This window comes from Elephantulus edwardii, unplaced genomic scaffold (genome assembly GCF_000299155.1).
Source record: "Elephantulus edwardii isolate Elephantulus edwardi_28Jun2011 unplaced genomic scaffold, EleEdw1.0 scaffold00092, whole genome shotgun sequence".
NCBI lineage: Eukaryota > Metazoa > Chordata > Mammalia > Macroscelidea > Macroscelididae > Elephantulus > Elephantulus edwardii.
Window position 1 is genome coordinate 1,902,713 of NW_006399842.1, and position 15,780 is coordinate 1,918,492.

General features: G+C 39.6%; 1 protein-coding gene across 1 annotated transcript in view; it reads left to right on the forward strand.

Moving 5' to 3' along the window:
* Positions 1-15,780, forward strand: part of LOC102856070 (N-acetyllactosaminide alpha-1,3-galactosyltransferase-like) — a 38,919-nt gene extending 23,139 nt beyond the window's left edge. Inside the window, exons 5-6 of the mRNA XM_006890685.1 lie at positions 6,694-6,831; positions 15,087-15,780. Coding sequence (XP_006890747.1) covers positions 6,694-6,831; positions 15,087-15,780 — 832 coding nt within the window. The remainder of the gene's footprint in view (positions 1-6,693; positions 6,832-15,086) is intronic.

A 15,780-nucleotide genomic window follows, 5' to 3' on the forward strand; every position in this document is an offset into this window, starting at 1 on the left:
TGGATGGGAGTGTCAGAGACAGTGCAATTGGCACAGGACAGAGCAGAGTTTAGGGCTGTTGTACATAGGGTCGCTATGAGTTGCAAGCGACTCGACTGCACATAACAACAACAACAACAACAACAATGGGTTTTTACATCAGGAAGTAGAAGGCCTCCTATTTTATTCTTCCTCAGTGATGCTTTGCTTATTCATAATCTCTTTTCTTCCCATTTAAATGTGTTGTTATTAGATGCCATCAAATCAGCTCTGATTCATTGAAACCTTATTTACAACAGAATAGAGCCATGTCTGATCATGTGTCATACTAGTGATTGATTGTTCTAGCTCCTTCAAGAATGCTGATGGAATGTGGATCAGGATTGCCTTATTTATAGAGATCACTGTGGGTAGTAGTGACATTTTTATCATGGCAAGTCTTCTTATCCATAAGGATAGTATGTTCTTTCATTAATGCAGCTCTTTTTTGGTATCTTGCAGCAATTCTTAGTCATTTTCTTTATATAAATCTTTTGTATCTCTGGTTAGGTGTGCTCCTAAGTGTTTTATCTTTTGGTAGTTATTGTAAATGGTATTACTTTACTTATTTCCTCTTCAGAATTTTTGTTGGTATAGAGGAATCTGACTAATTTTTATATATTGGTCTTGTACCTTGGCACATTATTGAATCTTTCAGCTCATTTCCATAGTTTTCTTAATGAGTCACAAGGATTTTCTATGTATGTTGTTGTTAGGTGCCTTGCAGTCAGTACAACTCATAACAACCCTATGAACAACAGATCTGAACCTTGTCCTATCCTGTGCCAGCCTGATCATTTCTGACATACTTAAGCCCCCATTGTTGTAGTCACTGTCAGTCCAGTTGGTTTTGGGTATTCCTTATTTGACTGACTTTCTACCTTTCCAAACATTATGCCCCTCTTCAAGGAATAGCATCTTCAAGCAACATGCCCTAAGTAAGTGAGATGAAGCTTGGTCGTCTTTGCTTCCAAGAAGCACTTGATTACACTTTCTCCAAGACATACCTGTCTGTTCTCTTGACAGTCCTTAGGGTATTCAGTACTCTTTTCCAACATCACTGCTGAAAGGCATCAATTTGTCTTCTGTCATCCTTATTCATTGTCCAGCTGTCAGATACATAGTAAGTGATTGAAAAGATCATGGCCTGAATCAGGCTTAGCGTCCTCAAACTGACATCATTGCTCCTCAGTAACTTGGAGATATCCCTGACTGTAGGCTTCCTTATAGGATCATTTGCAAATAAGGAGAGTTTCCTTCTTCCTTGCTAGGGAGCTCTGATGGGTTGTTGTTGTTTGTGCTGTCGAGTCATCTGCATCTCATAGCAACATATATACAATTACCCTGAAGCCTTTCATGTCCTGAACCAGTCTCACTGACTCAGACACACCTACTCTATTACCCCAATTACTGTAACAATCCATCTCATCTGGGGTCTTCCTCTCCTGCGCTGTCCCTCTACCCTTCCTAGCATGATATTTTTCCCCAAGGACCAGTCCTTCCTGGCCACATGCCCAAAATAAGTGAGACAGAGCTTCAAAATCCTTGCCTCCAAGGATAAATTTGGTTTCACCCTCTCCAAGACAGACATATTTGTTTTCTTGGCACTCTGTGGTATGTTCAAGACTCTTCTCCAGCACTACAACTCTGGTGGGCTAGTGGGGAAAAAATTGTGCTGCCAATCCAAACGGTCAGCTATGAGTCAATTCCAGTTCTATGATGCATAACAACATCAACAACTTATTCCATACTAATTTAGAGACCTATCTTCTCTTTCCCTGGCTTAAACTCAAGCTCATTGACATCTTCTTAGAACCAACTCATCGTTGACCTTCCAGTGGGCTTTCAGGAGGCTGCAAATCACATGGGAGGATCTTGTCTGCCTTTTACCCATAGAGCTGTTGGTGGATTCAAACTGCTGGAAAGGCATGACCTTTGACTTAGCAGCACAACTACCTATAGACTATGCCACAGACATTGCCCTGTGATTCCAATCAAATGTTGAGTAGAAGTGGTGATAAAGGACATCCTTATCTTGTTCTCATGTACAAGGGAAATGCTTTCAGGATTTGTTCCTTGAGAACAAAACAAAGGATGGTTCTTGACTTTGCATATATCTCCTTAATTGCATTGAGGAATTTTTCTTCTCTTCCTATTTACTAAGAGTTTTATCAGAAATGGTATTGGATTATATCAGATATCTTTTCTTCATCAACTGATCTAATCTTATGGGGTTTTTCCCCCCCTTTGCTTTAGTTAGCAAATGGATTTTCTAATGTTGAACCATTGATGCATATTTGGTATGAATTGGTCATGATTTTTTTTGTCATGATTTTTTTAATATGGTTTATATTTTATTGACTAGGATTTTATTGAGGTTTTTTTTGCATCTATGTTCATAGGGGATATCAGTCTGTAATTTTCTTTTCAAGTGGTATTTTTGCCTGGCTTTGGTATCAGGGTTATGCTTACTTCATAAAATAATTTCCTAAGTATTCTATTCTGCTTCTGTGTTCTGGAATAGTTATAATAGAATTCATGTCAATTGTTCACTAAATGTTTGCTAGCATTCCCACTTCAGCTGTCTGGAACAGGAGGGTTGTTTGTTGTTGTTAGGAGAAATTTATGACCTACTAAGTTTCTTTTTTTGTTAGGGTTTATTCCAATTTTTACCTCAGTCTATGTTAATTTAATTAGTTTTGTTTTTGTAGAAATTTGCCCATTTCTTTTAGTTTTCCAAATTTGTTGGAGTAGTATCTTTTTTTCCATAGTAGTAGTCTATAATGCCCTTTTTATTTTGGTTAGTTCTGTTATGAAGTGGCTCAGTACATCTCTTATTAGTGTTATTGTATCCAGTCTTCATGAGCTTTGATGACTAAGGCTCCTTAATGAAGGTTCATCCCAGAGGGTTATCTCTATGTCCTTCTCCCTCCTTTCTCCTCCTCCTCCTTTCTGCCTTACATTTTCAGGCTGTTATCTGGCTACTTATTTAGGGACACTGACATGTTGAAAGTGCTGTTAATTCAATAATTAGCAGATGGGCAATAGAATATTTTAATTTTTAATGAGAAGTTAATTTTTAACATTGTCACAGATTCCTGCAAGATGGAATCCTTCTCATCCATGTAATCAAGCTGGGCACTATATTTTCTGATTTCCATCTGTCTAGAAGATAAGAACTGAGTGGTCTAGTAGTTGGGTATAGAACATGCTGACCACCTGTCATGACTGAGAAATTGTCAAGGAACAGGAATAGGTCTCATTTCTCTCATCTCAAGGCCTGGCACTGAGCCTGGTACAGGGCAGGGATATAGGGAGTGTGTAATGAGAGAATGAGGGGCCAAGCCTGGCCTTTCAATAGAAGTGAAATGGCTAAAAGTAGAATTTCTCCTTTCTTACTCCTATTTTCTTCATTTCTAAAATAGAGATGATGGCATTTGACTTCATAAAGTGACTATGACGATTAAAGGACTAAGATAATGTATCGAACTTTAGTGCAGAAAGATCAAACTGAACCTGCTTCCATTGAGTTGATTTTAACTTGCAGTAGCTTAGAGGCTAGAACTGCTACATAGGGTTTCTGGGTCTGTAATCTTTAAGCAAACTGACAACCACACCTTTTTTTTTTCCTTGGAGCAGCTTGTGGGTTCAAATCTCCAACCTATCAAATATCAACCAAGTGCTTAACCACTGTGCTACTGGGGCTCCTTTCCTGGTGCACCAAAACCCAAAGCCAGACAAGTTGCTGTCAAGTTGATGCCAACTTGTGGCAACCCTCTATCAGGTTTTCAAGGTTGAAAACTGTTAAAGGGAGGAGATTATCCCGTTTTTCTCCTGCAGAGAAGTTGATGGGTTCAAACTGCTGACCTCTTGGTTAGCAGCCCAACCCTTAACCTACTACACCACCAGGGATCTTCCTGGGTGCACACCAAATGTTAAATAAGTGTATTTATCATCCTTTTCTCCCCTTCTCTCTTTCTCCAAATTGAAATAGTATCACCTCCTTTCCAAATATGTTGCTCAAACACAGCTGCAAACTCAGCCAGCAAACTGGGTCAGTTGTGCTCAAAGATTCTTGACAAGCTAAGCAGAATTACCATGAGCGAGATGGTGACAACAGCAATAAAAGGAAGAGTTTCAATTTAAGTTCAGAGATGACAGTTAGAAATGTGGTAGCTGAGTACGTGTCTGTTCATGGTTTTTCTGGTTTGAAGCCTTGTCATTCAACAAAACCAAAGACTTTCTGTGACTCCAAGGACCCCATAAGCTTCTAAAAATACTCATCATTTCTCAGTAGTCCTGACTGAAAGGCTAAGGCTTAGTGGAAACAGTGTTACCTGTAGATGAGGACAAATGTGGGATTTAACCCCAATCTCTTCAGGATAAGAGGAGCTCTAATGACATGGTCTGATGACATGGAGACCATGCCACTCAGATAACCAAAAGGTGGCATGTCTCCAACTGTGTGACTTGCCTGGCAGCTCCTTGGGAGAAAGTGAGCAATCTCCTGCCATTAATATTTACAACCTCCAGAGAAAGACAGAGGCCCAATGGAGGGTTGTTGTGAGCCAGAACCCACTTGATGGTAGTGAGGTAAGTTGTTTAGTTATCACTATAACAGTATATGCCCATATAAGAAATCTTATAATTTGGTGGTTCAAGGCACTGTCTCCAGAATCAGACTATGTAAGATTCAAATCCTAGCTTTGTCTCTTACTAGCTGTGTGACCCTGGGCAAGTTGTTTAATCTCTCTGTGCTACAGTATTCTCATCTGTTTAATGGGAATCAAAAGAGCACTTATTACAGAAGAATAAAGAGTCAGAGAAACTCAGTTTGCTAACCATAAGGTTGACAGTTCAAGCCCACCAGGCATTCTAACAAAAGAAAAATGAATGGTTTTCTCCTGTAAAGATTTATAGCCTTGGAAACTTAATGAAGGATTTTTAGGAGTCAAAATCAACATGACAGCAGTTGGGCTTTTGGTTTTCGGAAGAATGAAGCCCTTAGTACAGACAAGCCCCCTCTAGGACATTGCCTGATCCCGAAGAAAGTACGTGCTGTTTCTTCGTGACCACAGTCAGTAACCGCTGTGTGGCTTTGGTCAAGTTAACAAACCTCTCTGAGCCTTGGGCTTGTTCATTTTGGGGTTTAAAAAAATATGTATTTTGGGGTAGATGTAGGGGGGCCTTTTCCAGGGCTACATGAGAAAGTGAATGTGCAGGTGTCTGACACAGGCTGGTATCAAGTCTACAGTAGCTTCTTCCATGATGGAAGGAAAATGAGTCCTCCTCTGACTTTGGACATCTGGGTCCTGAAGGCAGAGTTGTGCCTGGAAGAGTGAAACAGGCAAGGGAGGGAATGGAGAGCAGAGGCAGCTCATGAGGCAGGACGTGTAAACAGAGCTTGGGACGGGAGAGAAGCCTGAGAGAGAGCTTTCTGAGGAGTTCATACCACTGCTGGCACTAGAGCAAGGTGAAGGATTTCCCAGCATCGCCTTGTCTCACTGTGGGGAAATACTGCTTTAATGATAGGTTGGCAACCAGGTTGTGTAGACACGGACCTCCAGCCTTTGTTCTGCTTCATGGCAGTACTGGCTGTGTGAAGGGTAATGAACAGTGCCATGGCCTCATCTATTCACTCACCTCACACCAACAGTCTCATCAGGCCAGGGAGGTCCTAGTGGCAGGGACCAGCAAGACTCTGCCTAAGTTGCTTACCCCAGGGACAGAAGGTAAATAGGGATCTGAACAAAGATGTTTCCCCCAGGGAAGTGCAAGCAAATGCTAGGCAGAGAGCGTGGTCTGCACTATTTTTGAATCTAAATGACTGTTTTAGTCTGTTTCCCAGCAGAGGAAACGTGGCCACTTCCTGAGTGATAGGAGCTGCAGCTGGGTTCTCTGCCGTCTCCTCCTGCAGGAGCTTCACCCTCACGCTGGGCCCCATCCTTTTGCAATTGCCCTTTATGGTTTTGTGCTTTTGTCATTGTTGGCTTCCTGTGTTTATGTTGACTTTGCCAAGTCCCTTTCAAGCTTGCTGAGTGAAGAGAACATGCTTTCCCCTCCCCTATTTGGACTCTTAGTAAAAGTTGAAGGGGTCTACTCCTGAGCCATGTTCCAGTGTGGCCTTTGACAGCCTTTGTCTAAGGGTCCCTCTCTCTCTCCTTGTTTGCAAAATAATTATACCAGGACCCTTTTGACCTGTAACTAGGTGCTTATCCCGAAGTTTTTTCTGATAAAAGATAAATTGAAACTGCTTTTTCTCTATTACCTCTCATCCCCCTTAAACAAGGATTAGGGCTCCTTAGGGGCTCAGATGCCACCCACATGGATAAACATGCCTGAGGGTACCACTGGCAGAGTTAAATTTAGGAGGGGTGAGAGAGATCAGGAAAGGGATTTAGAAGGACGAGAAGGAAAGCAAAAGAAGGAAAGGGTAGGAGATAGAGAGTTATGGTTGTCCCTGAGGGTCCCCCCAAAATAACTTCTGAAGCATGGGGGTCAAATCATCTTATCCCTGTGTTGCACATGTTACACCACTCAGCCACTCACTTGTCTAGCTTAACTGTTAGAATCCAGACAGTAAGCATAGATTATAGTTAAGTTCAGTTGTTCTGCAGTGTCTGCTGCACCTTAACAAAGCTGTCTTGAGCCACGGGCTGTATGTTTTATCACCAGGAATCGCCCAGAAGTTGTGACAGTGACTACGTGGAATGCCCCAGTTGTATGGGAAGGAACTTACAACAGCGCCATCTTGGAAAATTATTATGCCAAACAGAAAATTACTGTGGGTTTGACGGTTTTTGCTATTGGAAAGTAAGTGACACGAATTATCCTTTACTTTTTCTTTTGAAATTTTTTATTGGTTTGCATATAATCCTTCATATACATCATGCTTTGTATATGTACTTCGTATTTTATACAATCATTCATTGCATTATATTTTGTATAATTAATTACCATTGTTCTATACCTATTATCTCCCCATTTTTCAAGACCTCAATGAACCTTCCTGATTACTTCAACCCCTTTCCACCCACTAACCTCTGCTATCCCAGTGACATTTGTCAGACAACTGTGGACTCATGGAATGTACGAGAGGCTATAACCAAAAGTAGTTGGTATACATAAATGCAGTATTAGTTGCTAAGGAAGTAGAGCCTTAACTCCTTCCATTTTAAACTCTTGACATGAGTGAATTGTTGAGTGGATGTGTTGAGTTTTGACGTTGCTCTTGTGATTTAGTGGTGAGGAGCTGTGCTGCCAATCCAGTGGCAGGCAGTTCCATTCCATTAGCCACTCAGAGGGAGAAAAATAGGCACTCTGCTCCCGTGTGATTTACAACCTCTGAAAATGTCTGAACAACTAGAAGATCAGCTATGAGCCAGGTATCATATAACAACAAAACAAATTATATAATAGAAGTAATAACCTCGATATTGACCTAACTTTATCCCATAAGAGAGATATTCTTTTTCTCTGAAATGTAGAGCACAACCAGACCAGAGGTTTTTCTACTATTGGCAAACAGATGCAAGGAGAAAAAGAAAAAAAGAACAAGCTTATTTCCAGAGAGTTACATTATCAGTAAATCTTTACATTATGTTCCCAGAAGCAGACATGAATTAGAAAGCATGGCGGGGGGGGGGGGGGGTGTGTGCATGTGTGTTAATAAGTGGTTCCACATTTTCATTTTAAATAGAGAATAAGTTTTTAGTATACTTACATTATTTCATTTCAGATAAACTATAATTTTTAATTCCAAGACTATGCCAAACATTACATGGTCTATGTTTACAAAATTAAAAATATATATTTAGTAGAACAACTATGAGATATCATCTAATCCCAGCAACAATAGCCAAGTTCAACAGGGCAGCAAACAGAAAATATTGGCTAGGTTGTAGAGAGATTGGAACTCTTATTCACTGCAGGTGGAAATGTAAAATGTTACCACCACTGTAGAAGGCAGTCTGGCACTTTCTCAAAAAGTTGGAAATTAGAAAAAAAGTTTGAAATAGAAGTACCATTTGACCCAGCAAATCCACTACTGGGAATATACCCTAAAGAAACCAGACTCAAGCAGATGCATGCACACTCATGTGTATTGCTGTGTTATTCACAATAGCAAAGATAAGGAAGCAACAACCCAAGTGCTCATCAACAAACAAAAGGATAGGAAAAACTATCCATTCTATACTATCCAAACTATACATTCATATAGTGGACTACTATGCAGCATTGAAAAATAATGAAATAAAATCTAACTTTTTTTGTAAATTTTCATTAAAACCACAATAAAAAAACACAATGAAATAGTAAAACATTACACAACATGGGAGAGCCTTGAGGACATTGTGCTGAGTGAGCTCAGTCACAAAAGGACACCATTATTATAAAATAGGACAGACATGAGGTGACTGGGGAGGGAATGAGAAAAAGGTGGGTAGTTAATGAACACTGCATTAGAACACATGAGGGGTAGAATTGTCTGAAAGGATTATGATTGTACATTATATGTATGAGAACAATCTGGAACAAAGGGTGCACTGCTGGGTGTGCTGGGGGAGGGAGGGAGAAGAAAATGTATAACAAAGAAAAAAGGAATTTAAAAAAAGAAAGTAAAATGGTAGCTGTAAATCCAATAATTCAATAATTTTATGTAAATAAATCATACAATACAATCAAAAGGGGAAAAATCATATTCATTTATTTGAAAGTAATAGTTATGCACATCCAAAAACTTCTCCAGTAGGGTAAAAAGGGAAGCCACTGACTGGGAAAAAGTATTCGGTAATAACATATCAAATAAGGGACTTATATCCAGAATTTATGAAATACTTGGCACCACAACAAGATAAAGGTAAAGAATCCAATAGAAAAATGGGCACAGGATATGAACAGGCACTTCACCGAAGACGACATTCAGATGGCTAACAAACACATGAAGAAATGCTCAAAATCCCTAGCCCTAAGAGAGATGCAAATTAAAACAACTATGAGATATCATTTCACCCCAGTCAAAATAGCAAAATTTAACAGAACAGCAAGCAACAAATGCTGGCGAGGTGGTGGAGAAACTGGAACCCTGATTCACTGTTGGTGGGAGTGTAAAATGGTGCAACCCCTGTGGAAAGCAGTATGGCGCTTTCTCAAAAAGTTGCAAATAGAGATACCATTTGACCCAGCAATTCCACTCCTGGGAATATACCCTGAAGAGACCATAGCTGACATCCAAGCAGATATATGCACACCCATGTTTATTGCAGCTTTGTTCACAATAGCAAGGAGTTGGAAACAACCTAAGTGCCCATCAACAAATGAATGGCTAGAGAAGCTGTGGTATATTCGCACAATGGAATACTATGCTGCATTAAAAAACAAGGAACTCATGCAATATTATTCAAAATGGTTGACTCTGGAGAACATTATGCTGAGTGAAATATCCCAGTCACAAAAGGACAAATATTACATGATGCCACTGTTGTAGAATGGGACTGTCCTTGGGGTTGGGGAGAGACTGAGTAAGATGGGTTCAATAATCTATACTGCGCTGAAACAGAGGAGGGAGAGAACCGTTTAAAAGAGAGATGTAACTGGGTATTTCTGTCATCACAGGAGACTAGAGCGAGGGGTGCATGGTGGAGGGGACCTGGGAGAGGGTTTGTAAAACAATGAAAGAATCTTTTCTTTTACTTTTCCATAATTTTTGGACTCATGTACTTATAACTTGTTAGTCAAATTTGTGTCTTCTAGGTTGCAACACCCCCATGATACATCTTGAAGGATATGTACATGTACAGCCAAGCACAATCAATAAGAGTGCATCTGAATTCCAAAATCAATCTCCATAAAAGTCTATGTGTTTCCTACTGCCAAAGGGGCCCTTTAGAGTAGTGAGAGAAGATCTTCACCCTGAAACCCACAGCGTCCCTTTTCAGCAGGAAGTAGCTAAGAGAATACGCCGTCCCCTTTTCCTTATGACTCAGGGTGAAGTCTCTCTCAGGGAGGAGTGATAGGGAATGGCAAAGGATACACTGACAAAGAAGATTAATCAGAACTGGCTTTGACAAGCACTGTGGCATTTGGACAAGAACAAACTGGGAGGAGGGTAGAAAGAATAGAGCAACAATGAATGAGTGGAAGCCCAAAATCTCTGTAAATGTTTATGAAAATTAATAAAATATAATTATAGAAAAAAAAACCAAAAAAAAACAATTAAAAAAAAAAGTATAAAAAGTTCCACTTGACCACTTCCTTGGTACAAAAGAGAGATAATCTTAGTTGGTTTCATTATCACATATACTCTACTACTTTATTCTTTTGTTTCTGATTAAGAAGAAAAAAAATTTTGAAAAAGCAATTTTTAACAGCAGGTTACCAAAACCCATCTTGGGACCATCCTATAATAAACAGAAGAACACATACTCCTAACAAATTTAAGTGCTATATACCTAACTCTGCTAAATCCAGCCACCTTTGACTACTTTGATTATCTTTCAGCCGATTTTGAGTTTGTAACTCTTACTTCCTGCCTCAATAATACAAGAATGTTCTTTTCTTCATTGTCCAGTAAATTTGGAAATCTCGCTGATTTTAAACTGTCTTTGCACATTGAATAAATCTCTTCATTTTACTTCTATAGAAAGTGTTTTTTCTTTGTAGGGTAGATGTAGGTACATAGTAAGCTGCTCACAGTGGCCTTCCATGTGTGAGCAAGGTGGACCACTCTTCCACGGGTTCCACAGGTCATTTCACCTCACAATTCCTGTAGGATTTTCTCAAAAGATTTGACTGCTTAGAACTCTCTCTAGTCTAGTGGTTGGATTGGCTCCTTTTTCCGCTTCTGTTTCTTTGTTCAAAGCATAATCTTTTTTTTACCTCAATTCTCATACCATTTTCTTGCTTAAAAGTGACAGCTATATAAATATTGTTTCAATTTTCTTTTTTTTTTTTAGAATTTTCAATTTTATTGGTTTCTCCCACTTACATAACAAAAGCAAAAGTTTAATTGTCCTATTTTCATCTTTCTAGGCCATCCCATATGTATGTATTCTGAGAAAGCAAAAATGGAAATTTGATTAGGCCTTTCTCTTGTACAAAGATGATTAGAGGCCCTGGTTACCAGGCCCTTGCTCTTAGCCTCGGGGAAGGCCTGAAGGCGAGCTCTGTGATGACCTGGTGTTCTTCATGCACAACCTTCCTGAGCCAGTGCCTGGAACCCTTGATTGTCATTATCCTTTCTGTTATTATTAATGTGCTGTTGAGTCCATTCAGACACACGCTAATCAAGGTCTTCCTCCACTGAATATGCTGATTTTAGGGACCTAAAACTTCATCACCAATAGAGAAAGCTAATGATGGAGTTTTGACATTTTTACTAAAAGAATCAATGAGTCAGGATCAAAAGCACAACTCACCTAATTATTTGGCACAACAGAAGAAAACTTGGCTACATTGTTAATTCAATCTGAACTGAGTTTTTTCCAAAAAAGAACAGCATGTCACCTACTACCTCACAGAACTGAACTCTAAATCACACATCCTGGTGAAAACACTGTGCTCTCAGCTCTGTAGCCAGAGAGGGCTATTTGTCTCACGGACAATGAACAATAAATCTCCACTATTGGATATGCACTTTTAGGAGGTGTGATTTTTGGTTTGCTTTCAAATGACAAAGCTATGAATCAAAGGCAGTGCTTTAATCTCTAAGCAATGTTAAATCTCACAATGACTTTCCCCCAGCCTGTATTGTTTCTTGAGCTTCAGGACACAATAGATTTTTCATAAAAGTTCCAGAAGACCAAAGAATTTCTTGGCCATGAGCCTCAGAGCTTTGCCAGTTCCCTCTCAGGTATCCTTTCTCCATTTGAAGAATTAATACAATAAACCCTTGAGTTTTTAGAGGCCAATTTTGTGGATACACTATTTTGGTGGTGCACAAAGGCAGTTTAAGCAGGGAGAAGAATATCTGAAAAGTCAGTCATCATTACTCATAAAATGTCATGACTGGCCAGGAATCTGGTCAGCAAAAGATTAAAGTTAGTCATTGTTCATTGAGTCTGAGTTTTGAATTTGGATGAATTGTACTAAAGTTCCTGACTTTTCTTTCTTTTTCTCTCTCTGTGATCTCCCAACATGTCTTCACAAGACAGTGTGCAGCTTGAAATGATAGAGAGCATCAACATAATGTTGTTTGAATTAATAGATAAATGATTAAAATACATTTAAAGCTGAGATTGTTTGCTCTGCTTTTGGGGTAACTCTTATAATTATGATGTTTGAATAATGGATTAGTGTTGTGTGTGACCAGTGGCAGTCTAACAGAGTAAAATATGTAATATGGAGGAAATTTGTAATATAGAGTCGTGGCCCAGAATCTGTTTTCTGGGTCATAGAGAAAGGTAAAAAATGCTGATTTGGTTTGATGACTCTCCAAAGGACTCCAAAATCACATCATTCTTACATCTGGTAATTGCTGTTGTTGTTGTTGATTGCCTTCAAATCGAGCACAACTCATAGTGACCCTAGGAACAAAAGGCCTGAAGCCCCTCTACAACGATCAACATTTATCAAAGTTCATAGAGTTTCTGGAGGCAAGTTGTTTAAGAAGTGGATGCCACTCCTGCTTCCAAACTTGTCATAGAATGTTACTGGTAGAGTCACCTGCGATGCATAGCAACCCCATGTACAGCAGCTCTGAACCCTTCCCTGTCCTGAGCCACTCTCACTAATTCTGACACACCAACCCACATCATCCCAGTTACTGTATCAGTCCATCTCCTCTAGGGTCTCCCTCTCCTGCGCTATCTTCAAAATCTTAGCCTCCAAGGAAAGACTTGGTTTCACCCTCTCCAAGACAGACCTATTTGTTTTCATGGTAGTCCATGGTACGTTCAGACTCTTCTTCCAGCACCACAACTTGAAGGCATTTATTCTTCTTCTCTCATCCTTAGTCATTGACCAACTTTCTGAAGCATAACAAGTAATTGTGAAAAAGCATGGCCTGGATCAGGCACACCTTTGTATCTAGATTGACATCATTGCTCTTCAGCACTCTGGAGAGGTCCATGACAGCAGATTTTCCCAATGCAATTTGTCTTTTGATTTCCTTACTGCTGATATTAAGAGTTGATTGTGGATCCGAGCAAGCTATAGTTGCTAACAACCTCAATCTCTTCTCCATCTATTATGGTGCTGCCAATTGGCCCAGTGGTGAGAATCTTTGTCTTCTTGATGTTGAGCTTCAATCCATATTGAAGACTACCATCCTTGACATTCTGTAGCAAGTGCTTCAGGTCGTCTTCTGTTTCAGCAAGCAAGGTTGTGTCATCTGCATATCATAGGTTGTTAATGAGTCTTCCTCCAATCTTGATGCCACATTCCTCCTCATAAAGCCCTACTTCCCAAATAATCTGTTCTGCATGTAGATTGAAAAGGAACGGGGACAGGATAAATCCCTGACACACTCCTTTCTTTATTTTGAGCCATGCAGTGTTTCCTTGCTCTGTTCTGAGGACTGCTTTTTAGTCCAAGTTTAGGTTTCATATAAGCATGATCAAGTGTTCTGAGATTCTCATTTTCCTCAAGGTTAGCCACAATTTATTGTGATCCATACAGTCAAATACCTTTGCATAGTCAATGAAACACAGATAGACATTTTTTCAGTACTCTCTGCTTTCTGCCAAGATCCATCTGACATTGGTAATAATGCCCCTAGTGCCACGGCCTCTTCTAAACCCAGCCTGTATTTCTGGTAGTTCTCTGTCAATGTACCGTTCAAGTCTTTTCTGGATAATCTTCAGCAGGATTTTGCTAGTATGTGATATTTAATGATATTGTATAATAATTTCCACACTCTTTAGGGCCACCTCTTTTTGGAATGGGAATAAATATGGATCTCTTCCAATCACTTGGCCAAGTAGTTGTCCTCCAGATTTCTTGACACAATTTGGTGAGCACATGCAGGGCATCATCTGTTTGCTGAAATACATCACTTGGTATTCCATCAATTCCTGGGGCTTTATTTTTTACCAAGTTCTTCAGAGCAGCCTGAACTTCCTCCTTCATGACCATTGCCTCTTGCTCATATGTTGCTTCTTGAAATTCTTCTGTGTCAGCCAATTCTTTTTGGTACAATGACTCTGTATTCTCCTTCCATCTGCTTTTAATGCTTCTTGAATCATTCAATATTCTGCCCATAGCATCCTTAAGCATTGCCACTTATGCCTTGAATTTATGCTTTAGTTCTTTAAGCTTAAGAAATGCTGAGCATATTTGGCCCTTTTGCTTTTCTGACTCTAGCTTCTTGCACATTCCATTATAATATTGTGCCTTGTCTTCCCAAGCAGCCCTTTGAAATCTTCTATTTAGGTAGAGCAGTAGCAATTTAGGGTGTAGACTAGAGCCTTTAAAAAGGGCTCAAGAATTAATTTGAACCCCTTTTGCCTGCCCAATATCTGAACCAAAGACAATTAGGCAGAATAAATAATAGTAAATACCATTGCCATTACTGTTTAAGTTGGCATTGAATCTTGTAGTTTGTATTCATATGTCCTTAATATTAAACCACAGAAAGACTTAGCCACCCGGACACCTGTAGAACTGAGAAACTCTAGGCCTCTACATGTAGAGATAAAGCCTATATCTCCTATACTTTGTCAGAACAGAGCAAGGAAACACTGCATGGTTCAGGATCAAGAAGGGTGTATGCCAGGGATGCGTCCTATGTCCAGACCATTTTAATCTATATGCTGTTGAAAACCTATGCTCTCTAAAATGGACAAACTTCCTAGAGTGAGAACGAGAGGAAGAGGCAGGATTATTATATGTTCAATCTCTCTTCTAAAGTTAGCATTCAGATAAATTACTCTACTTCCTTAAGATCAGTAAGGAATGGTCAGGAATGATGTCTGACAGATGTCTACCCACATGAAAACATACATCTATAGTGGGGAACAATCATTCCCTTCCTAACTATAAAATACAGACAGCATGAGTCTTAATAGAATTTGCTTTCCTGTAGAAATCTAAGAAGCTAACTTGAATTTTCTTTCTTTTTTTTTTTTTAGATATATTGAACATTACTTAGAGGAGTTCATTATATCTGCTGATAAGTACTTCATGGTTGGTCACAGAGTCATTTTTTATATCATGGTGGATGATACCTCCAGGATGCCTTTGGTAGAGCTGAGTCCTCTTCGTTCATTCAAAGTGTTTGAGATCAAGCCCGAGAAAAGATGGCAAGACATCAGCATGATGCGTATGAAGACCATCGGGGAACACATTGTGGGCCACATCCAACATGAAGTTGACTTCCTTTTCTGCATGGATGTGGACCAGGTCTTCCAAGACAACTTTGGGGTGGAAACCCTAGGCCAATCAGTAGCTCAGCTGCAGGCCTGGTGGTACAAGGCAGATCCTGATGAGTTTACCTATGAGAGGCGTAAGATGTCAGCAGCATACATTCCATATGGCCAAGGGGATTTTTATTACCATGCAGCCATTTTTGGAGGAACACCCATAAAGGTTCTAAACATTACCCAGGAGTGCTTCAAGGGAATCCTCCAGGACAAGAAAAATAACATAGAAGCAGAATGGCATGATGAAAGCCATCTCAACAAATATTTCCTTCTCAACAAGCCAACTAAAATTTTATCACCAGAATACTGCTGGGATTATCACATAGGTTTGCCTTCAGATATTAAAATTGTCAAGGTATCTTGGCAAACTAAAGAGTATAATTTGGTTCGAAATAATGTTTGA